The sequence below is a fragment of the Podarcis vaucheri genome (assembly GCF_965113315.1).
Source record: "Podarcis vaucheri genome assembly, chromosome: 8".
Taxonomy (NCBI): Eukaryota; Metazoa; Chordata; class Lepidosauria; order Squamata; family Lacertidae; genus Podarcis; species Podarcis vaucheri.
In genome coordinates this window covers 26,293,930-26,319,070 of record NC_138766.1, presented here as the reverse complement: position 1 = coordinate 26,319,070, position 25,141 = coordinate 26,293,930, and the positions used below count along the sequence as shown (strand labels likewise).

The 25,141-nt window shown below is 46.2% G+C and overlaps 1 protein-coding gene across 3 annotated transcripts in view; it reads right to left on the bottom strand.

Annotated features, from left to right (window-relative positions):
* PHLPP1 (PH domain and leucine rich repeat protein phosphatase 1) overlaps window positions 1-25,141 on the bottom strand; it is a 162,402-nt gene that overhangs the window by 7,264 nt on the left and 129,997 nt on the right. For all 3 annotated transcript variants that reach the window (XR_014222287.1, XR_014222288.1, XM_082234161.1), the window contains exons 11-16: window positions 18,833-19,033; window positions 15,825-15,987; window positions 13,540-13,670; window positions 8,582-8,686; window positions 5,076-5,270; window positions 1,788-2,016 (exon numbers count right to left, since the gene is read on the bottom strand). Coding sequence is in view for 1 of the 3 variants with exons in the window: in XM_082234161.1 (XP_082090287.1) it covers window positions 1,788-2,016; window positions 5,076-5,270; window positions 8,582-8,686; window positions 13,540-13,670; window positions 15,825-15,987; window positions 18,833-19,033 (1,024 nt within the window). In the remaining 2 variants the exon portion in view is untranslated. The remainder of the gene's footprint in view (window positions 1-1,787; window positions 2,017-5,075; window positions 5,271-8,581; window positions 8,687-13,539; window positions 13,671-15,824; window positions 15,988-18,832; window positions 19,034-25,141) is intronic.

Below are 25,141 nucleotides of genomic sequence, written 5' to 3'. Positions count from 1 at the left end.
AAATGCTTCATCTTTCAGCCAAGGCATGCAAGGATGGTTGGTGGTTATCTGACAGGAGGCCTACAGGACAAATTTGTTTCATCTACGTGGCCTCCAAATAGCGTGGTGGAAAGGACTCCACTCACAAACGATAATCTGTTCCAGCTCCCTTCGGGGGTTAACAAAAAATGCGCACACACTGTAGTGTATGTGAAAAACTGAGGGATGGGTTTGGCTAACTCCTCCTCAACCACACCAAGCCAAAATTATTCATCTTCATTTGGCTAGGCGGGAAACGACACATTTCTATCAAGCCTGCAAGCTGCCATGAGAAGAAGGTGTTCGTGTGTGGAATCCTATTTGTTTTCAGTCGGCTGCCCTGGAGTGGCAATGTTTTCCGCACGCCCCAGTTCCTTAACTACATTTCCTCTTTAGATACGACATTTCCCAAAGGGAGGTGGATAAACATCTGAGGGGAGGGGTGTGTGGAGACGCCGTTAAAAATACAAGTCTTGGAGAAATCAATGCCATGTATGTATTTAAATCCCAAGCTACTGGCTGGCTTATGATCCAAGCAAGTCGAGATAAGAGGAGTTTATTAGCCCACGGGTACTGGCTTGTTTGCTGGTGTGAGCAGACAAAAAAACAAGGAGAAAGCAAAAGGGAGGGGGAGGTAGAAACGGGGGAAGTCTCTTAAAATTAAGTAGGACCTTGCATACCCTATGAGCTTTAAGTGCTATTAATAGTATCACCAAGAATGTGACATACAAACAGTGGGAAGATGCGAAGTCTTGTAAGCAAAATGCTACGTCACACATTGCTAGGTGCAGAGTTGAGTAGAAATAGCGTATTTTTTCTTGAGAGGCTTGCATCCAGTGTGTGCCTCCTCTACCTTCTCAACTAATCCAGAATGCGGCAGCCAAACTGATAACTGGGAGTGGCTGCCGAGACCATATAGCACCAGTCTTGAAAGACCGACATTGGCTCCCAGTACGTTTCTGGGCACAATTCAAAGTGTTGGTGCTGAGCTTTAAAGCCCTAAACGGCCTTGGCCCAGGATACCTGAAGGAGCGTCTCCACCCCAATCATTCAGCCCGGACACTGAGGTCCAGCTCCGAGGGCCTTCTGGCGGTTCCCTCCCTGCGAGAAGTGAGGTTGCAGGGAACCAGGCGGAGGGCCTTCTCGGTAGTGGAACACCCTCCCACCGGATGTCAAGGAAATAAACAACTATCTGATTTTTAGAAGACATCTGAGGGAAGCCCTGTTTAGGGAAGATTTCAATGTTTGATGTTTTATCGTGTTTTTAATATTCTGTTGGGAGCCGCCCAGAGTGGCTGGGGAAACCCAGCCAGATGGGTGGGGTATGTATTTATGTATAAATTATTATTATTATTACCAAGCTCACCCTCACCCTGCTTGGGAAATGCTTTGCATGCTAAGTAACGGCAGCACTTCCTCTTTAAGGAAGACAGGCCGCCACGAACCTCTCCATATTTTAAGCTGTTGCTTCAGTGCCATTATCAGCTACAGGTGGAAATTTGTGCAAAAACCAGAAAGCAATCCCGTCCGGAGAATTCCGGCACAGCTTTGGAAAGGGGAGCAACCTATATGCTCCTGCTCAGCACGAGACCCTGAATCTCAGGGCTGTGGGTTCAAGTTCAACATTGGGCAAAAAGACTCATGCATTGCAGGGCGTTGGAGTGGGTGGCCCCTGTGATTCCTTCCCTTCCAACCCTATGATTCTGTGATTCTATAGGGCTTCTCCCCCCCCCCCACACACACTCCAGTTTAGCAACTCAATTCCTTACTTCTGTGATGATGGCCTTATGCTGCTTGATCCTCCTCAACTCTTCTTCGCAGTTCATCATGTAAGACCTGGATAAAGGCAGAGGTTTTCCGTTCCTGCAGAGAACAGATTGGCACTTCCCCACATTCGCAGAGGTTAACGTGAAGCATCCGCCTGGGTCTATCGGGTCATGCTTGATATGGCAAAGGACAGCAGAGCCTCCAAGCTTCTGCCCAGCTGTTCCAAGTTTCCTAAGGGTTCCAAGGAAGACAACATTGGCGAAACAAGTGGAGTCAGGTTCAACGCAAGCGTTGGTTCCCGCGCTTCGGCAGAGAAAGAGAGAACCCCCCCCCCCCCCGTCCAAAACAATGCCAGCCGTGCCACACAGCCCATGAAGCAGTCAGGTCCTATGCCACCGCCATAATAATAATAATAATAATAATAATAATAATAATAATAATAATTTTTATTTATACCCCGCCCTCCCCAGCCAAGGCTGGGCTCAGGGTGGCTAACAAGCAATAATAAAAACAAGTTGAATGAATACAACTTAAAATACAACATTAAAATACTGAAACATTAAAATATTAAAATGTAGCCTCATCGCAGGAGGAAAAAGGGAAAGAAAAAAGAGGCGGAGGGAATCAAATTGGCTCCAAGCCAAAGGCCAGGCGGAACAACTCTGTCTTACAGGCCCTGCGGAAAGAAATCAGATCCTGCAGGGCCCTGGTCTCATGAGACAGAGCGTTCCACCAGGCCGGAGCCAGAGTTGAAAAGGCCCTGGCTCTGGTTGAAGCCAATCTAACTTCCTTAGGGCCCGGGACCACTAAGGTGTTGCTATTTATGGACCTTGAGGCTCTCCGTGGGGCATACCAGGAGAGGCGGTCCCATAGGTACGAGGGTCCTAGGCCGTGACATAAATGGGAAGAGGATAAAAATAATAGAATAATATAGAATAATATAATAATAGAACCACTGCCAGAATTTCATGTGAAATTTAGGGCGCCCACTTTTAACGAACTACAGAAGCAAATTTGCAAGTCGGAAAAAAGCATTTTGGAAAGTCTAGAATGTTTCTGGGGTGGTGGTGGGAAGCCCTGAACTTCTATTAGGTTAGGGGTGGGCAACCTCAGGCCATTATGGACAAGCAAGATCACCTGACATCAGGTGTGGGCAGGTAAAAAGGAGGCTGGGCTAAAAGGGTTTTCTGACATGATCTACAATCAGTTGACCATTGGGATTTCAACTCACAGAACAGGGCTCTTTGCATGGGGCTTCGAAGTGCGTATGATCAGCTGATTGTCGTGGCTTCAAAGTGCAATGTGAGATCAGATGACTGACAGGTGAGCAGCCACACACACACCTGTCAGATTTGGCCCAGATCCAGTCCCCCACTGCTGTACTGTGGGGAGGGGGAGCGCAGAAAGGGAGTATTATTTTCCAGTTTTTCTAGTTCTTTTTATACTCCTTTTCAAAGCAACTGGAGGCAATAAACTTTCTTTAGAGAGAGAGTAGGAAAAAAATAAGTCTTGCTGCATGGAACCAAAGAAGAGTTGACACATGGATTTGTGAGTTGGCCCAGGCAATTTTTTAAGTTTCATATTATATTAATGGCAACTCTTAAAATTTGGTCTTTTCAAGTCGTCTCAAGATTGCCAAGCCTACATTAAATCTATACAAAAGCATTCCTTTCTTTTTCTTCCCAAAAGCCACTTTGGGCTTCAATTTAAACAATTTATCTTTGATGAATCAGTCTGGGCTAATACTCAGATGGGCTGCAATGCAGTTAGGCAATTGTAAATAAAGTAATTCATGTTTGATCCTTTCTGAAGTTTTATATTGCGGGGGGCGGGGGGGATACAGGAAGAAGCAAATGGCATTTATCTTTATAACGTCTTTAAAGTCCTTAGGATTAGGCTCTGGGAAATTTAACGGAGAAAGCAGGCTGGGACAAACAGCAATGGAGCAAAACTGCTGCTGACCCATTTCTGTCTCTGCTCAGCAATAGAAGAAGAGGAGTTTGGATTTGATATCCCACTTTATCAGTAACCGAAGTCGTCTCAAAGCGGCTAACATTCTCCTTTCCCTTCCTCCCCCACAACAAACACTCTGTGAGGTGAGTGGGGCTGAGAGACTTCAGAGAAGTGTGACTGGCCCAAGGTTACCCAGCAGCTGCATGTGGAGGAGCGGAGACACGAACCCAGTTCCCCAGATTACGAGTCCACTGCTCTTAACCACTACACCACACTGGCCCTACAGAAAGTACAGAAGCAGTAGCAAGGTAATTCCACTTGGTGGGGGAAATGGCTACCTGCTTCTGCTCTGTGGTATCTGTGGGTATTTGGCACTTAGCAGTGCTAAGTAACTGTCCCATCAGAGCAAGGAATTTGACTTGTGCAATGGGGACGACCTCCTCTCCTCCTGTCCCCGTCCCCTAAATCTCTTCTAGGGGACCTCTTAAGGGGAGGGCACAGGGTGAAGAGAGGGAGCAGTCCCATGGCTCACGTGGAAATATTTCCACTGATGGGGCGGCTACGTTAAACACAAGCTGGTGTGCTATTTTTATCCTCCTCCCATTTATGTCACTAGTTAAAGCTAAAGGGACCCCTGACCATTAGGTCCAGTTGTGGCCGACTCTGGGGTTGTGGCGCTCATCTCACTTTATAGGCCGAGGGAGCCGGCATACAGCTTCCGGGTCATGTGGCCAGCATGACTAAGCCGCTTCTGGCGAACCAGAGCAGCGCACAGAAACGCCGTTTACCTTCCCGCCGGAGCGGTACCTATTTATCTACTTGCACTTTGGCGTGCTTTCGAACTGCTAGGTTGGCAGGAGCAGGGACCGAGCAACGGGAGCTCACCCCGTCGCGGGGTTTCAAACTGCCAACCTTCTGATCAGCAAGTCCTAGGCTCTGTGGTTTAACCCACAGCGCCACCCGCGTCCCTATTTATGTCACTACTCTGCAACTAAAGTGAAGGTGGTCTCAGAACCTGGGGTAGCTCTGCTAAGAAAGGAAAAGTCTGGTAACAGCAGCCAAATCTCTTTGAAAAGACACCATCACTGCTGGTCTTTCCCAGAATATGTAACCACTAGGGGCTGCTGCTGCTGGGTGTTTTCCCAGATTGCATCTGCAGTCTGCGTAATAGTGATAGATTTTTTCAGTGGCACTGCATGAGGAATTGCTAAGTCTCGAATCAGCCCTGCGGAGGTGACCAGAAAAAGTAAACAAACTTATTCAAAGGGTTTTGGGACGGCTGGGCTTGTCCAGTGTCACAAGGCAGACGCCTGCAAGCTTTGAGCCACAAAACTGACCTCTGCATTACGATGAAAGTGTTGATCATGTACTCCTCTTCGCTCTTTGTTTTTTGCAGTTCCTCGGCCAAGATGTCGCTCATGGTACACTGCAAGAGGTAAGGCACTTCCACGTTGCGGTCCCCGTCAAAGACGCCATAGAGGGCCTCCCGGTTGTCGCAGAAGTTGTTGGCGGAAAGAGCCGCCACGCACAGCCTGTGCAAGAAAGCAAAAAGAAAATGGGGTTTAACAAAAAAAAAATCACTTCCAACGGCAAATTTCCCACGTAACATTTCCAAGGCCGGGTCAACAAACTCTTCAACCCCCACCCCTTTTGTGGATTATAAAAACAAATTCATTCAATACACAGGCCTGTTGAGACTCTCGTAGGGTGTGCTGAACTTCCAAATTCCAAAAATGAGGGTTGCTAAAATCTGCCGTATGACTTGGGAATCCAAAATATATTTTGGTAAAATGAATGTGCTTGGTAAGTAAAACTAAAAATGATTGCCAAGTACTTGCAGTTATATTATATGTTAATATTATTATTTTGTTTTTTAGCGTTGCCTGACATTTTCAGAAGGTAAAATTAAATTTCTTTGGTTTTCCAAATGCTGTTTGTGTGCTTCTTATCAAATGTAGACTTAGCAAGCTAAATGTTCTCCAATCACAGAATAGACTTTAATTCCTCACACCCAAAAACATATTTTTATGACCCCTCACTAAAGAAATTAGCAAAAAAAAAAAAAAAAAGTTTCATCCCCTAAAATGAGATGCCCTACTCTCACAGTCCACAGTGAAAAGAGGCGGTTAATCTGAAACCAAGGTGGAGAATTTAGGACTTTGTTAATAATATCTGTATTCACCTACATATTATTCTCAGGGAGAACATGCACTCGCAGCGTGGTTCAGTGTTGGACTATGACCAGGGTTCAAATCCCAACTCAGCCATGAAGCTAATGTATACATAATTGTCTGCAAGAAGTTTTATTTTTGTAATTATAAAAGTATTGTTTAGGTGTTGCAGAATTTAGATAGCACGTGGACACGTTATTAAGCTTTTAACGTGCAGAGCACATTTCTTAATGAGGCTCCCTTTCAACCATTTCTGTTTCAAACCCAAGACTGGCTTAACCCAAGACTGATTCTATGCCATTACCTTTTCTTTTCTATCCAAGTTACTCACAATGCCCGCCAAACGCTTCTTTGGAGAACGAACAACACGAAGGATGCACAGGTGATACTGAGAGACACAGCTACAGAAATGAGGCCAAACAAGTGGTCAAAGATCAGGGCCGCTACTGGCAGTTTTGACCAGAGAATGGTGAGAAATGAGCTTGTTTGGACCACTGGGCTCTGCAGCCTGTCTGCCCTTACTGTACTATTTGGTGTTGAGTAATACGCGGGTGGTGCTGTGGGTTAAACCACAGAGCCTAGGGCTTGCCGATCAGAAGGTCGACGGTTCGAATCCCCGCGACAGGGTGAGCTCCCGTTGCTTGGTCCCAGCTCCTGCCAACCTAGCAGTTTGAAAACACTTCAGAGTGCAAGTAGATAAATAGGTACCACTCCGGCGGGAAGGTAAACGGCGTTTCCGTGTGCTGCTCTGGTTCGCCAGAAGCGGCTTAGTCTTGCTGGCCACATGACCTGGAAGCTGTACGCCGGCTCCCTCGGCCAATAAAGCGAGATGAGCACCACAACCCCAGAGTCGGCCACGACTGGATTTAATAGTCAGGGGTCCCATTAACTTTACCTAATACTTTGCAAGGCAAGCAACAGCAGGCATTGCCTACGTCTTACTACAGTGAGGATACCTGCAAGGCGAAATTAATGCAGTAATCTTTTTATGATGGCCTCAGTGCTGCATGCACCTTGCCACCGTATCAGCTGAAGGACTGCAAACTATTCATGCCGACTTTACTGACGGGTGTGGAACAGTTTTATTTTGTTTCTAGGCGTACGTGGAGGTCAGATCAGCAGCTGCAATGCTATTCCAGCCCAGATCGACAGAACATTAAGCGAGTCGCAAACAAATGAGGAGTCCTTGTTTGGGGAGGGCAATTGGGTGTTTTGAACACAGATAACTGAGCAGCAAGACCTGCTCCCTGACCCTGTCGTACGAGCTGCACCCCTGAGGCAGATGAGACCAGCTTTCCAGCTAATCCTGTGAGCTAAGTGGGATTGACTCTGCCGCATATGCCTTTACGGATGGGGCGATTAAAGTGCGTGAGAGACTCGCCACAAGCAGGTTGCATCTTTTCTACATATCCACCACACTCTGCTGCTGTAGGTTGGATAAGCTAACTTGGAAGAAGATACAAGCAGAAGTACCCTCCGGAGTCAGGCGTACATCATAAAATGTCTTGAACAGAGCAAGGGCTTTAATTTAAAGCAAATATTACAGGTCCAGAGGTAGAGTAAAAAGGTAAAGGACCCCTGGAAGGTGAAGTCCAGTCAAAGGCGACTTTGGGGTTGTGGCACTCATCTCGCTTTCAGGTCAAGGGAGCCTGTGTTTGGCCATAGACAGCTTTATGGGTCATGTGGCCAGCAGGACTAAATTGCTTCTGGCACAACAGAACACCGTGGTGGTAACCAGAGCGCACAGAAACGCCGTTTACCTTCCCACCGCAGAGGTACCTATTTATCTACTTGCACTGGTGTGCTTTCGAACTGCTAAGTTGGCAGGAGCTGGGACAGAGCAACAGGAGCTCGCTCTGTTGCGGGGATTCGAACCACTGACCTTCTGATCGGTAAGAGTCCCAGTGGTTAAGACCACAGTGCCACCCGTGTGGCATGCACTGCATTCCAAAGGCCCTATATTCGATTCGTAGCACCTCTTGCCTGATACCCTGGAGAGCTGCTGCCTATCAGTGCAGACAGTATTGAACTAGGTGCTTCAAGGGCCTAGCTCAATACAAGAAGCTTCCTAGGTCCCAGAGAGGAGGGGATGCTTAGGATCTTGGACTGCGGGTGTGGGATGAATCGGTGGAAAATGTTGGACTGAATAGGGATAGTTGAGAGGGGCCGCTTAGACGCAAGACAAGGGTTTGGGAAAAGATGGAGGAGAGGATCTCCTGCGGAAAGGACATACCGTATTTTTTGCTCTATAAGACTCACTTTTTCCTTCCTAAAAAGTAAGGGGAAATGTGTGTGCGTCTTATGGAGCGAATGCAGGCTGCACAGCTATCCCAGAAGCCAGAACAGCAAGAGGGATTGCTGCTTTCACTGCGCAGCAATCCCTCTTGCTGTTCTGGCTTCTGAGATTCAGAATATTTCCCCCCCTTGTTTTCCTCCTCCAAATACTAGGTGCGTCTTGTGGTCTGGTGCGTCTTATAGAGTGAAAAATACGGTACATTAGCTACCCAAAAATATGCACAACATTTTTTCTACTTAATTATATAGACTCTTCCATCATATACTGGATTGCTTGCATGGAAGACCCTATGGAGAGGAAATGCACTTCTCTTTTCCATATAAACACTCACTCTCTCTCTCTCTCTCTCTCTATATATATATATATTTATCCTTACTTGTTCTTAACTCCCGAGGCTTCCGTGTAACCATGGCTCCACACGGCTGGGGCTCCTGAGGCATCTCCGGCTGAAGGCTGGTCAATCTTGAAACAACGGATGTTACTGCAATGAGAAGCAAACCCCGCAAAGAATTAATGCTTCAAATGCCAAGTGTAGAACAGTATTCCCTAGAACATGTTCCTTCTCTCTTACTGCATTCTATTCCCTATACTTAAAAGTTGCTTTTTTAGGAGGTAACAGTTTTGAGTCCCTGTCTACAGCAAGGGGAAAACAGGCAGGCATATAGTCATTACCGTGCCCTTTACTCGTTTATTTCTTTTGCAAAAGAAGCGTTGTCAAACATGAGAAAATTTTTTAAAAATGGAGGGAACAAGGATTTGCCTGGATACTGCATTGCAAAAAATAATAATACAGAGACAAACATGATTTCCACCCCTAACTTTGAGATATTTGCACATTACGTTCACAGTGTAGCGTTTTGCCAAGTTTTGATTATGCTTCTGCTAAGATGTATTATCTTTGGTGTTCAGCCAACGGCGGCTCACAGACTCTCGCTTGTTCAGATAGAGATCCACTTGCCCAACAATCTTATCTCCCTGCATTAAAAAAAAACACCACCCACGGCTGCTGCAAACCTTATGTTGGTCTTATACGGCAGCAATCGCCTGACAGTCACCACTGAAGGCTCCTATTCCGGTGGCCTGTATCACCTGCAAATTTTTCTAGGAGGAAAATCTCTCCCTGAAACTGTGCTACTTTCACATCTACCCATTCTCCTGAACACCAAGTACAGTGGTACCTCAGGTTACATACGCTTCAGGTTACGGACTCCACTAACCCAGAAATAGTGCTTCAGGTTAAGAACTTTGCTTCAGGATGAGAACAGAAATCGTGCTCCGGCGGCGCAGCAGCACCATTAGCTAAAGTGGTGCTTCAGATTAGGAACAGTTTCAGGTTAGGAACGGACCTCCGGAATGAATTAAGTACTTAGCCTGAGGTACCACTGTAGTCTTTTATTACGCATGGAAAACTGTAGATTCTTCAGCATATTGTAACCCTATCAATCTTCCACTCCCTTCCTCCTCCTTTCAAATAAACTATATAACCCCAGCAGCAGTTAACCTTTGGTTGAATTTCTGGGCATATGAAGCAGCAGGGAGGTTGACGTGGCCTTCAGACTTAATTCATTCACGTACTGTGTGTGTGTGTGTGTGTGTGTGGACACAGACGTGAGACCCAAGAAGAAAAGGGGGGACAGATCTGGAGGACTGCCCAATTGCTACATGCTCTAGCACTGCGACAGTTCAGAGGACAACACGAGTCCCTTTAAAAGCTCTATAGGTGCAGGAATAAAGGATATATGGGGAGAAATCAAGAGATGCCTCTACGTCTATATTCCATTCTGACACCAACCTCCAGAAGTGGCTAAGAAACTTAAGAAGGCGCTGTAATGAGAAAGAAGGTTGTTTCTATCATATGTGGTGGTCTTGTAGTAATGTCAAAGCTTACTGGGAAATGATATATAATGAAATGAAAAGGATGATTAAAATAACCTTTGTAAAAAGACCAGAAGCTTTTCCTTTGGGAATTATAGGGACACAACTGCCTAAAATGTATAGAAACCTATTCATGTATGCTACTACAGCGGCAAGAATGTTACTTGCCCAAAAATGGAAAGAAGCAGAAGTCCCAGTAAAGGAAGAATTGATACAAAAACTTAATGGAATATGCAGAAATGGTGAAAGTTACCGGAAGAATAGGAAATATTTTTATGAAAGAATGGAAATGGTTTGTTGAATATTTACAGATAAATTATAAACAGATAAAAACATTAGCAGGATTATTGTAACAACCTGCAATTTTATAAGAGTATATATTTAAAGAAGAGGAATAAATGAGCAAATTAAGTTAATTTGGATATGCAAAAGATATTAAATAAAAACAAATTTAGGGAACCACAGAAAGAGGGGGATGGAAGTCAAGTTTGGAAATGTCAAAATGAAAGTAAAATTAGTGAAATGTGTAAACTTGAAAACTATAAATAATATATGTATTTTTTTAAAAAAAAAACCTAAGAAGACCCCCTGCTTGATCACACCAAAGTCTTATTTAATCCAGCATCCATTTCCCCATCATAGACAACCATGAGACACCCAAATGCAAGATATGAGCGCAATAGCCCTCTCTCACTGTTGCTGCTGGGGAGCCTTTTTTCTGACCCTGGAGGCAGCATATAGCTGTCACAACAAGTATGTTAAACTGTTGACCCACGTAACTTTATGGGGAGCCAAAGAGTGTCAAGGTGTGCCTCTTCCCTGCATAGCCCTGGCCCTGGGTTCCAATTTCTTTACCCTGCAAGGGCATGATGGAACATCATGCAAAGGTGGCACATTATCTGGCCCTGAAGACAAATGGGACAGAAGTAAAGGAAGAGTACAAGAGTCAAGGAACCTGAGGCAAGGACTGGAAACAAAGCCATGACTGGCTGGCAGCAGGCAGCACTGCAGGACTGCAGCAGGCCGAGACAGGCTTTGCAGCGGATGTGGACTTCCAGGAAGGATTTTGAGAAAAATAGCTTAGCGAATTGAACGGGAAAGGCTGTGTTCTTTGCTGTTAGCATTATGGCAACTGTAATTCACACAGGACATGTTTTTACAAGTTTGCAAGGAGGCTCAGAGGAGGCAAGGCAGATGTTTACAAAGAGTGAGGAAAGTGATCTCTGAAAAAATCCCCGCCCGCCCCCGCCACCTTTAAAAGAAGATATGAACTTGCTGACAATTTCACCCTTTGGAACCTGCAGGTTACAAAGGGCATTTAAGGCCTCTCATAGCTTCATCAGAGTGTTCTTAGGAGACAGAGGAGGAGAAGAAGGAAGAACGCCTCAGTATTACTTGACTGTGCCATGAGAAACTCTATTGTGCAATTTGAGAATCTATTAAAAAAAACAGCAGCAGCAGCAGCAGCAGCAGCTATCTTCATCGGCATAAATGACAGCAATAAATTTCAGTGAAGGAGAACTTTGTCATGATCAGGCTTGAGGTCAGGAGTTGCTGAATTCAGATTACACGGCAGTTAAAAGGGGACAAAAAATGAAGAAACCTGGCTCTTTTCGTTGTTGAAAACCATACAACTTTTCAGGGTTTAAGAGACTGCTATTTACAGTGGTACCTCGGGCTAAGTACTTAATTCGTTCTGAAGGTCCGTTCTTAACCTGAAACTGTTCTTAAACTGAAGCACCACTTTAGCTAATGGGCCCTCCTGCTACCGCCGCGCCGCCGGAGCACGGTTTCTGTTCTTATCCTGAAGCAAAGTTCTTAACCCGAAACACTATTTCTGGGTTAGCGGAGTCTGTAACCTGAAGCATATGTAACCTGAAGCATATGTAACCCGAAGTACCACTGTAGTTGTACCTTGGTTGTTGAATGCCTTGTGACTTGAACGTTTTGGTTCCCGCAAATCCGGAAGTGAGTGTTCCAGTTTGCGAACGTTCTTTGGAACCCAAACATCCGACGCTGCTTCCGTGGTTTCCGATTGAGTGCAGGAAGCTCCTGCACCCAATTGGAAGCCGCGCCTTGGTTTTCAAACTTTTTCACAAGTCAAACTGACTTCCGGAACAGATTCTGTTCGAGAACCAAGGTGTGACTGTATTATTATCTAAGGGCTTCTTTTGCAAGCATCTTGAGTTCTCACTGTAAACTCCTGTACGTAGAAGAAACTGCCATTTCTTGGCTTGTGGGGAAAGTACCCTCTTGATTGGTCTCAAGTTCAGCGTAACACGCCCCCCCAAAAACCCTTACCTCCTGCAACATGGCTACATATTTATGACAATCAACTATATTCCCTCCCCGATTCTCCAACTGCAAACTTCCTTTCTACAAAAGTTCTTGGACAACTCAGTCCTCCCGTGTCAACAGAAAGTCATTTCCTTCCCCCAAATTCCTTGGTCTCCCTGTTCATTCTGGCACCTACGGTGGAACCAAAACAGTGTAGTGGTTAAGAGCTGTGGATTCGGGTTTGGGAGACCAGGGTTCAATCCCCACTCACTGAGTGGCCTTGGGCCAGTCACCGTTTCTCTCAGCCCAACCTGCCTTGCAGGGGTGGGTTGTTTTGAGGATAAAAGGACTGGCGGGGGAGAGGAGAAGAAGAGAAGAGTTTGGATTTGATATTCCGCTTTATCACTACCCAAAGGGGTCTCAAAGCGGCTAACATTCTCCTATCCCTTCCTCCCCCACAACAAACACTCTGTGAGGTGAGTGGGGCTGAGAGACTTCAAAGAAGTGTGACTGGCCCAAGGTCACCCAGCAGCTGCATGTGGAGGAGCGGGGAAGCGAACCCGGTTCACCAGATTACGAACCTACAGGGAATCAAACCCGGTTCACCAGATTACGAGTCCACCGCTCTTAACCACTACACCACACTGGCTCTCTCTCACACTGGAGGAGAGGACCATGTACTCTGAGCTCCTTGAAAGACAGGCAGGATATGAAGTAAATATATATTGGATCAGGAGTGGGATGGTGGGATGTTTTCAGTCTGGCATGGGGCACATTTTCTCTCCCTCCCCAGCTAGGTGGGGGAGCAGAATAGCTCTCTGGATCCAACAGAAAGATGGTAGCAGTAACAGATACAGTTGCTAGGTATGGAGAGCAGGCCTTGAAACCTAGCCCCAGGACATGCACCAGAGGGTAATGGAAGGGGAAAGAATGACACTATTGGGCTTGGGTTGGAAGAAACAAGCTGGGGATTTTGTGAGGGAGCTGCAGCAATCTGCATGACCAAAATGTGCCTGTCATTTAGCTAGTGTAGCAATAAAAGAAGGAACATTTCTCTCCCCATTCCCCAGCCCAGTTTTCAAATGGTGTGCACCTGATGTTTATATACTGGGTGTGTTTTCTTTCCTGAGTGCTTTGTGTACCCTTCTGCCTACCGTGTAATAAAGTTTGACTGTTCCTTACTTCAATAGCTCCAGGGTTTTGTGATCCAGGGCAAGTCTGGGGTTTCCAGTCAAGTCTAGTTCCTGCAGCTTCGGAGGCAAGTTTTCAGGTAATGTGACTTCAGTCAACTCATTACAGCTCAGGTCCACACACTGAAGAATTGAAGAGAGAGAGAGAGAGAGAGAAGAGAAAACAATGAGTTCTCAGCATGAATCCTCTGGCCTTGTCCATTTCTGGCTAAGCGGATGAAGTGGCAAGCCATTGTCTGGACTGTACCATGTTAGAAACCACATGTGGGAGGTCACATGATGGAAGACTCCTAGGAGAGCAGGTGTGTGACATTCTCACACAGAGGCCATGTCCGGATGACCGTGTCACTGAGACATGAACAAGCTGCACTGTTCTCTCTGCGCAAGTGTTAAAACAAGCCTGCAAACCACGGTTTACCACAGCTTCCCACTGTGTCTGAAGCAGAAGCCTTCCGTTAATGAGCAAGTTTGGACATGAAGCCATGGTTTTAAAGGTAGTTTCAAACCCTGGCTTGTTTGGGAGCCATTAACCATGGTTTCCCAGTTCTGACAACCGTGGTTTAATGTTGCTTCCTGGCTTGTTTCCCTGGTAACATGAATGGAGAAGTGAAGCAGCTGCATGTGGGTGCAAGAGGCTTATTAAACTATAGACTGCAATTAGAAGAATCCCTTCTCCCTGACATCTAATTTTCTGTGTGTAAGAACGCTGCCGATTTTCACAAAGGAGCTTTAGGTGTGAACCCACACTGGCAGTCTGAAGTAGCACAGCCCAAAAACAGGTTGCTTGAAAGAACTGGGCCAAAGCCTCTCCTCTCCTCTAGGGAGTTACACAGCTGCTGTATCACAAAAGCAGCAGGCACCTTTTTTATAGACTCCACTACGTAAACTCTTTTGCAATATTTCACGGCATCACAAAACATTGATTAAAAATGTGTGAGTTCTGTTCCCCCAACCTTCCAAACTTCACTCATGTTGCAAAACAGGCAGCGATCTGCCTGCTGTCTGTGTTATCGGGGTAATTCTTCTTCTTAATTTGATGGAGCACATCCATATCAAACAAGTTTTAATTAAAAGTAATATGAGTACATAGATGGGGCGAAGGAGTCCTCTTAATTTAGAGATAGCTGCTGGTGCCCACCTCTAGCCTGTAATAAAGGGAAGGCTATCCATTTGGGTATCCATTATTTGTATTAAATTTGTATACCACCCGTCCCGTCATCCAAAAATACAGAGCGGTTCACAACATAAATGAGAATGGATACCAAGTCGGAGGGGAGAGAATAAAACAGGGAAATGTTATTAATGATAAAATCCTAAAGCCTCTCAAATGAATACTTTAATTCTTTTGCACTGCAGAGATGTGGAATGAATGAATATAGCCCATGCACATAATTAAAGGCAATGTGACACAAATCCAAAACACACGACATAGCATTCAGAACATGAGTGGGAGAGGCACAGCTTAAAAGCCACGTCCAACCTATTAAATTTTACTTTGTGGTCTTCCAACGTGAACCTTGGGAATGGACAGCATGTGACTCTTAGGAATGACTTTGTGGGTGATCTGGTGTTAAAGGTAAAGGAACCCCTGACCATTAGGTCCAGTCGTGGCCGACTCTGGGGTTGCGGCGCTCATCTCGCTTTATTGGCCAAGGGAGCCGGCGTACAGCTTCCGGGTCATGTGGCCAGCATGATTAAGCCGCTTCTGGCGAACCAGAGCAGCACACAGAAATGCCGTTTACCTTCCTGCCGGAGTGGTACCTATTTATCTACTTGCACTTTGGCGTGCTTTTGAGCTGCTAGGTTGGCAGGAGCAGGGACCGAGCAATGGGTGCTCACCCCGTCGAGGGGATTCAAACCAACGACCTGCTGATCGGCAAGTCCTAGGCTCTGTGGTTTAACCCACAGCGCCACCCGCGCCGATCTGATGTTAGAAGCTGGTAATTCTAGCAGCTAGTTGAAAAAATATGGCTTGACCAGTTTGGGGAGGCTGATAGTTCGCTCTTTATCCCAGACATGCAAAATATCCCCATTTACACCTCTTCCGCATCTGGCCACAATGCTGATATGTTGATCGATTTCCCCAGGGAATCTCTCTGCTTGGGTTCAGACAACATGGAAAACTAACGGTACTCTCTGAAACACTGCAGCCATCACATGGCATATTCACACCTTGACAATTTGGGCATGATGCCGTGTTTCCATTACAGGCTACCTTCAAAATACCTAAGAGGAGCCCTACGCAGGGCGCATACTTTCAAAAAACAAAACCTGTACCTTGATTTCACCAAGCTGCATGACCTCTGGGAAGACTTCGATACAATTGGAGTGTGCAATCACAGTATGCATGCGCCGACAGTTCATAATGGTTGTGGGGATAGATTTCAGTTTGTTTCCGCTAACGTCAATTTCTTCCAGCTCTTCAAGTTTGGCCATTTTACTACACACACACACACACACACACACACACACACACACACGAAAGGGAAGGGACAGAAAAGAAAATGATAAGAAAATACACATTTTGATTATTAGGAAATACTCAGAAACTTTATGTTTAAAAGCTGTTATTCTGAAATAAAAGGCAATTTCCTCTGAATGAATTGTTGCATGGCAACCTTTCAATGTGTGGCTCGCACGGAGAGCTCAGCCGTCTGAATTAGCATTCGGCGATGGAGAAATGCATCCATTCCAGAAGGTGGCAGCAGGTCTATGGGCAGCTGGTGTGGGTCTTGCAGACAGCGGGGTCCATCTTTTGTGCATTCATGGTCTCACTTTTCTACAGGGCGAGGCTTTGCATTCAACACTGTTGAGTCAGCTCCACTTATCAAATGGCACTAATCAATAGACCTCAAAGGGTTTTGGTGAGGGCCAACAAGAAAAGGAAGTGCTGTAAATGCTACAGACATGAGTGGCTTCATGCTGCAGGCAAACTTAATCATAGAACTGGACATGGCCTTGGGGAATCATCTAGTCGAAATCCCTTGCTCGGTTCAGGATGCAACACAGCACCTCTGGAAAGATGTCCAGCTTCTGCTTAAATGCCTCAAGATAAAAGGAGAGCTCATCGCCTCCCAAGGCAGCCTGCCCCACTGTTAAATAGGGTGTAACGGTAAGGGGTAAAGGGACCCCTGACCATTAGGTCTAGTCGTGGCTGACTCTGGGGTTGCGGTGCTCATCTCGCTTTATTGGCCGAGGGAGCCGGCGTACAGCTTCCGGGTCATGTGGCCAGCATGACTAAGCCGCTTCTGGCGAACCAGAGCAGCGCACAGAAACACCGTTTACCTTCCCGCTGGAGCGGTACCTATTTATCTACTTGCACTTTGATGTGCTTTTGAACTGTTAGGTTGGCAGGAGCAGGGACCAAGCAATGGGAGCTCACCCCATTGCAGGGATTCGAACCGCCAACCTTCTGATCGGCAAGTCCTAGGCTTTGTGGTTTAACCCACAGCGCCACCCGTGTCCCTTTAAATAGGGTGTAACAGCAACAAATAACAAATCTAATCCATCGTCCACACGAAAGCCCTTCAGACATTTGAAGGCAGCTCTCTATCAGATCTGCCGCTAATCTTTCCTTCTCCAGGCTAAACAGACACCGGTTCTTTCAACCGTTCCTCACAGGACCTGGGTTTCAGGAACCCTTGCTTGGAACCTGGGCTGCACTCCTCTGGGGGGGACAACAGCACACCAGTACTACTTAAAATGTGACTTCCAGAAACTGAAAGAGTACACCAGGTATAATCTGACAGCACAAAATAGAAAGTAATCATTACTTCTTGTCAGCTTGACATTATGTGTCTGTAAAGTGATTGCATTAGTTGTTGTTGCTTTTAAGCAACTGCACTACACTGCTGGCTCATTTTCACGACAGCTCAACTGTACTGTGTGCCTGCTCCGAGCTCTGCTTTGCTTTTGGTACCTTTTAGCCTACCGGCTAACTGAAATTTGTTGCAACCATCTTCCTCCTACCTGCTCACAGGGTCACTATCCCCCTCTGGCTGGCAAACAAACCACACTTCACTAAGGTGGAAGCAACACAAACTCCTCCCATCTTAAGTACCTGGCAATGAGGTGCTTTGTTCCCAAGTCAGAGGGAGTGGTAGCGATTAGGCAGGTGAGTGAGTGAGATTGGGAGACACTAGTATTAAAACTGCAACACTGAGCCGTGGTGGTTTTTTGTTTCGTTTTAAAAAGAGGACATTTCTAGCTTTTTATAAACCCACCACTGCCCTATACAGCTACATGGGTCAAACACAGACATCCTAACTGCCGAGGGATAATCACCAGACACAAAAATTGAGAAGGGAAGCCTCCGTTGGGGGCACAGAATTAGGAAGGGCTTTGTGCTGAAATGGGACTAGAAACCTTGGAACTAATGTGCTACAAGGAAGAGATGTGGGGTAGAGAGAGGAGGGATGTCACACGCTGCTGTTACACTGGAGCAGGCTTTCTCAACCTGTGGGTCCCCAGATGTTGTTGAACTACAACTCCCATCACCCCTAGCTAGCAAGGCCAGAGCTCAGGAGTGATGGGAGTTGTAGTCCAACAACATCTGGGGACCCACAGGTTGAGAACCGCTGCAGTCTGGAGTAATGCTTGCGCATGGGCACAAGTCCAGTGGGCAAAGATATCAAGCCTCCCTCTTTCGCCCGGTCCTGGCTCCTTGGGCAGGAATGCAAACTCGTCTTCCAGCTTCCTCCTTCCCTGGGGTTTTTGCAAGGTACCACGAGGCTAGCATCCCTAACATCCTCTCCTCCTCTGATCTGCTACTGCCCGGGGTAAACAATGAGCATACCAATCGCCTTGCCTGCCTTTGTGTACACAATACGAAACAGGTCACACTCCTCCCCTCCATAAACCCCTGACCTATTGGGTCTGACCATCCAGGTTTGCCAAACACGTGAAATAAATAAAAAATACTGGTTTATCCCATCCGCCTCTGCTATTTTACAAATATGCACGTAAAATATACGACAGAGTAGGGAACAAAAATGCATTTTGCTCCCCAATGAAGACAAAGTTTAACTGCATTTGCTTACGCTGACCCCTAATTAGCCTTTCCACTCATATTTCTCCATTTGTTTTGGTACCTCTCAGGCTCATGGCATCCCATTGCTTTGCACATCAAAGACATTTTGACGGTAAGCTATTTGGGGCCCGAGACCCTGAGCTAGCTTTTCAAAGCGGCAGGTATGTGTACACAGCACTTTTGGGAGCAGTCATCGCAACCACCTCCTTCAAGCGTTCTAAAGGCAGCCCCTGGCAACGGCGGCCTCTGCTCCTACCTTGCGGGAAAGCTCTGCAGGCGGTTGTAGGCCATATGCAAGATCTTCAGGTGCGGGTGACCCGTTAATAAGGGCACGCATTTATCCGTGAGGTGATTGTTGGTCAAATACAGTTCCTGCAAAATGCTGTGGGTCTCTTCCGAAAGAGTGGCTGGAGGCAGCATTTCCAGTTTGTTGGCAGAAGCGTTCAGGTACCTTAAGCTGAAAAACAAAGTACATTGACGTCAAATTCACACTCTTGTCCATTCCATAATTAATTAATTAATTATAATTAATAATAATGGTAATAATTGGCACCCCACCCATCTGACTGGGTTGCCCCAGCCACTCTTGGCAGCTTCCAGCATACTGTATATAAAAAACATAGTAAAACATTGAAAACCTTCCCTATACAGGGCTGCCTTCAGATGTTTCCTAAATGCTATATAATTACTCATCTCCTTAACATCTGATGGGAGGGCATTCCACCAGGGGGGACGGAGCCACTACTGAGAAGGCCCTCTGCCTGGTCCCCTGTAGCTTCACTTCTTGCAGTATGGGAACTGTCAGAAGGCCCTTAGTGCAGGACCTCAGTGTCTGGGCAGAACGATGGGGGTGAAGACGCTCCTTCAGGTATACAGGACCGAGGCCGCTTAGGGCTTTAAAGGTCAGCACCAACACTTTTAATTGTGCTCAGAAACGTACTGGGAGCAAATGCAGATCTCTCAGGACTGGTGTTATGTGGTCCCAGCGGCCACTCCCAGTCACCAGCCTAGCTGCCGCATTCTGGATTAATTGCAGTTTCCAGGTCACCTTCAAAGGTAGCCCCACGTAGAGCGCATTTCAGTAGTCCAAGCAGGAGATAACCAGCACATGTACCACTCTGGCGAGACAGTGTGCAGGCAGGCAAGGTCTCAGCAGGCATACCAGATGGAGCTGGTAAACAGCCACCCTGGACACGGAATTAACCTGTGACTCCATGGACAGCTGTGAGTCCAAAATGACTCCCAGGCTGCGCACCTGGTCCTTCAGGGGCACAGTTGCCCCATTCAGTGCCAGGGAGTCCTCCACACCCACCCACCCCTGTCCCCACAAAATAGTACTTCTGCCTTGTCAGAATTCAACTTTAATCCATTAGCCACCATCCATCCTCCAACCACCTCCAAACACTCACACAAAAAGTGGCACATGGGGAGAAGAGAATAAGCCCTTGACAAAGAAATGACATAAAATGCCAGGAGTGACAGATGAACCCAAAGCACCTAGTTGTTATAGTCACCGGGTTGAATTTTCTGTATCAAAAGAATGCACTGTGGCATGGGAAACAGTGACAGTACCCCACAAATAGGAAGTAGCATGTGAGGTATGCGCACACATTGCCCTACATGAACAAAATGGTAAGAAGAGGAGGAGGAGTTTGGATTTGATACCCTGCTTTATCACTACCCGAAGGAGTCTCAAAGCGGCTAACATTCTCCTTTCCGTTCCTCCCCCACAACAAACACTCTGTGAGGTGAGTGGGGCTGAGAGACTTCAGAGAAGTGTGACTGGCCCAAGGTCACCCAGCAGCTGCATGTGGAGGAGCGGAGACGCGAACCCGGTTCCCCAGATTACGAGTCCACCGCTCTGAACCACTACAGCACACTGGCTCTCCAGGAAGCCATGGCAACTGTCTGTTTTCCAGCAAGCATGCTGGGCAGAGGAGGAATGGTGGAGACCGCCCACCCCCAACCTGACCCTTCCAGAGAAGAAGAACACAATTCAGAATTACAACAGGGGTTTGAGGGAGGTCACAGCTAAGAGGCAAACGAGGGGAAAAGTTGGGAAATAATGGGAGAGGAGGAGGAGGAGGAAGAAGCACCAAGGGGGCAACAGCTGACGGAAATGCTTGATGAAGAGGGAGAGACGGAGGGAGTGGAGACTCACTCAGGACATTATTCCCAAAGGCTGCATTCCCAAGCCTCTCTCTGTGTGAATATTGAATAAAAAAGTAAGGACTTTTCCTTGTCCTATCCTTTCCTGGCAGCCTGTTGTGGGAGTTGGTTCCTCTACCGCCTGACAGATGGGTGAGGTGAAAATAATAATAATAATAATAATAATAACAATAATAATAATAATTTAACAGGACGCCCCCATTTTCATCGGAGAAATAAATGCTGGAGGGTATGTGCATCTAGGGACGCGGGTGGCACTGTGGGTTAAACCACAGAGCCTGGGACTTGCCGATCAGAAGGTCGGCGGTTCAAATCCCTGCAACGGGGTGAGCTCCCGTTGCTCGGTCCCTGCTCCTGCCAACCTAGCAGTTCGAAGTAGATAAATAGGTACCGGTCCCGCGGGAAGGTAAGCGGCATTTTCGTGCGCTGCTCTGGTTCGCCAGAAGCGGCTTAGTCATGCTGGCCACATGACCCGGAAGCTGCATGCCGGCTCCCTTGGCCAATAAAGTGTGATGAGCGCCGCAACCCCAGAGTTGGCCACGACTGAAGCTAATGGTCAGGGGTCCCTTTACGTGCATCTAGTCCACAGAATGAAAGCTTGAAAACAAGTGGACACAGGATTCATTGCAATGGCATAATAATAATAATAATAATAATAATAATAATAATAATAATAATAAAATAATAATATACTGCCCTATACCTATAGGTCTCAGGGCAGTTCACAAGAAGCCCAGGAGAGAGAGAGAGAGAGAGAGAGAGAGAGAGAGAGAGAGAGAGAGACGGGGCTTTAAAGCATTCAGGAAGTATAGAAAGTGTCTCTTCCCACATCATCCCAAACTTCCTCTCTATTATTCTAAAACTGACGATTATGCCGGGTTTTTGTGTTTTTTAAAGCACCGTGATATCACAAACAGAACTATTCTCACAAATGCCATCCCATTTATTTCAAGTACATAGTTGGGGTTATCTTGGTACAACATACAGATCATTTTTGCTGGGAGCAAGAGCAGCTCCTGCTTGTAGTGAACAGATTCCCTGAGGTATTTCGTGGGCGGTGTGCCAGTTCTGTTTGAATTCCAAGAAAACCGGCTGTAGTGAGAGTGTGTGTGTGTGTGCACGCAGGCACGCTTTAGTTTTAAAATTCTTAGCTGTCATGGCTGCAAGGTTACAAAGACAAACAATTAAATCAAAATTTAAAAGGAAACATAGAAACAAATGCAAAATAATTTGTTCTTGCAACAAGCAAGTTTGCTCCCTCGCCCCTTCTCCTCTTCTCTGGCTCAAAAGTTCCCCATATTTAAAGAGAACAAGTAGTTCAACAGAAGAATACTGTGGAAAAGGTGTCGATCTATTTCCACAGGCCTGTCATTCTCTAGGATCAGGAATAATTTTGGGCTTTGTGGAAGCGCTTCAGGTTACACAATCCGGGATGACAAAAGAAAACTGGCACAGTCTGAATGTTAAGCCCCAAAGTGGGTCATGTGAATCAGCTCAGAGGGGTCACTATACTTGTAAGTGTAGTTTTCATATTCTTTTGAGAAGTGAGGGCAGTCTCTTTCAATGCAATGTCACCTCCGAGACTGCGAGTGGAAAGGAAATACTGGCATGGGGGTGAGGGGGGAGGATCATTGCTGTTTCCCTCAAGCAATCTCGAAGCGGAAATTTTACTATTACTGTATTACCCTGGGCTTGTGGGAAGGGGGGGGGGAGAGACCTTGAATTATTTATTTATTTTATTTTGCACCAGGGTAGTGAGAGATAAACAAAAGCTGCTCTGGAGGAGAGATGGGAGGCAAGCAAGGCTCAGCGCTGCTTTTACAAATTTGCATTATTTTAGCATTATTTTATGTATCTATAGTTCTACCTATGTCCTACAACAGTGGCCATTGGCCAAACATGCAGGAAAGCTGCAAGATCCATTTCCTGTCAGTCAACCAACCAACCAACTAACCAATCAATCAATCAATCCTGGGCCTGGGTGAAGCTGTGGCCAAGCCAAACGCTGTTGCCGAATGTTCTTGCCGTCCCCACAACAATGCCTGACCTGGCAGTAAGTGTCATTACACAACAGATGAAACATGTATGAATGATTCCACCCCCCCTCAAATTTTTCTTCTTCTTTTATGCTTTCACTGTCCCCTTATTTTTATTCAATGTGTTAAGTTGTGGGTGAACATATCAGACAACACAGAGATTCTTCAACAGCTCTTGTTTATTCACAGGCCAGAACAGAACTGAACTGAAGGGTTCAGCCAGCCTGCTTATATAGAGCTCCAGGACAACGTAATTGTAACAACTTTCTGTAACTATCCAATCACTGAACGTCACTTTCGATCCCTTATTTGCATATGTGGACCTGAACTATCTACAGTATCCCCCTGCTGGCCCAGGGTGAGAACTTCAGTACATAACACAATGCCCTCCCCCCAATTGCACCCATGGCTACTACCACCCCCTGGATCATTCCAGGACCCCCAAGGGGCAGTATCACCCACTTTGAGAAACACTGATCTAGTCCAACTCCCTTGAATGCAGCTGTCACTTGTGGGGATCAAAGATGAAACCCTTGAGGTTATCAGCACCACGCTCTAAGCAACTGGGCCTTCCAGGATAGCAGCATTTTGGTCAGAACTTAAATTAGTTGTGATCTACAAGCAGAGAGGAAAGAGGGCTTGATGAAACAGTAACCGTTTTCTCATCAGAGAAAGGACAACCACACGGAATCCTGAAATTTATTAATCTGGCAATTAATAAATTCAGTATTCCCCCCCCCCCAGCCTGTTGAAACTTGCCTTCTGCAGCAAAGAAAAGGCCAGACACACGACTGCGACGTCACGTGGACTTCTGCAGAGGGCTTTTGTGTGTGAGAGAGTGTGTTATAAAAGCCTTTCCATTAAAAATAAAATTGTCCAGGAGCTCAAGAGAACCGAAAGTAGGTTAGGTCTACACATTCCAGAGAAGTCATTCTCACAGGGAAAAAACAAGGCTTAATCATCACGATCATTCATTATTTAGCGAGAGCTGTGAGCCTTCCTAGCGGGGCAAGGGGAGGTGGGATTGAAATTTATGAGGTTATGAAAATGGGCAGAAGCCACTTGACTTAATCCTTCCATCTAGTAATCAAAACACATTACACGTCCATTCACAAACAACTGGGGGGGGGGAGAGAACAACCCAACTGTAAAACAAGGCAGAAACAAAAACAGAAATCACAAAAGAACTGAGAAGCTGCCCTTGCATTTGAAATGACAAGAAATAACACTGGGGAATGAAATGCTATATTTTTCCTGCACAAAAACAACAACAGAAAACATTAAAACATAAAATATAAATATAAAACAATATAAAAATAACAAATAAGTATAAAAAACAACAGAGAGTCACAAATATGCCCGAGAGCGCCTCATGCTTTAAACGAGGCTTCCTCAACCTCGGCCCTCCAGATGTTTTTGGCCTGCAACTCCCATGATCCCTAGCTAGCAGGACCAGTGGTCAGGGATGATGGGAATTGTAGTCCCAAAGCATCTGGAGGGCAGAGGTTGAGGAAGCCTGCTTTAAACAGCAGCTTCCAGGAACCTCACTAGGGACTAGTGTTCTGAAAAGATATTCCAATGCTAAACGATGTGCGTCTTTCCCCATGTAGCTATTTGGACTGGAGGGCCAACCACTCGATATCTTGGGTAATTGGGCCAAGATACACTCTTATATCTAAGGGCAAGAGTCCTTGCATGCAGGTTCTTTCGCAGCCCTTTCCAGGGGTCGTTCGCAAACACACACACACACACAACCTTAATCTCATGTGAGCGAGAACAGGGCAACCTTGGATGCTTTCTGCCCTTGTTGTGGGAGGGAAGTGTATTTAGAATAGTGCATGAACCGGGTTCTAGATTACACCAAGAGCCTATGTGTGCACCTCACTTCAGCTTTTACAGTACGAGGGGGAGAATATCCAAAAACGACAGCTGACTGCAAAATCATGGTGCATATATGCATAGTACAGTCAAGACCCCAGCCGCTGCCCCTCACATGACAAACCCTTTTAGGCCATGAGACGCAACAGGGAACATGCATCCATGAATCTGCTCTAAGGAAGGTTTATTTTGAAGGTATAAGCCAGGGTTTCCCAAACTTGGGTCTCCAGCTGTTGTTGGACTAAAACTCCCATGGTCCCTAGCTAGCAGGCCCAGTGGTCCGGGATGATGGAAAATGTAGTCCGTAAACAGGTGGAGACTTAAGTTTGGGAAACCCTGGTATAGGCAGAAACAGTGAGTGTCTTCCCTTAGGTTATGTACATCCAAGTTTCCAGTCAGTGGAAACAGATAGCCTCCAAAACACCCTAGTTTGACCTAGGAATCTAGCAAAAGAATTCTCAAAACAGTATTATATATCTCCT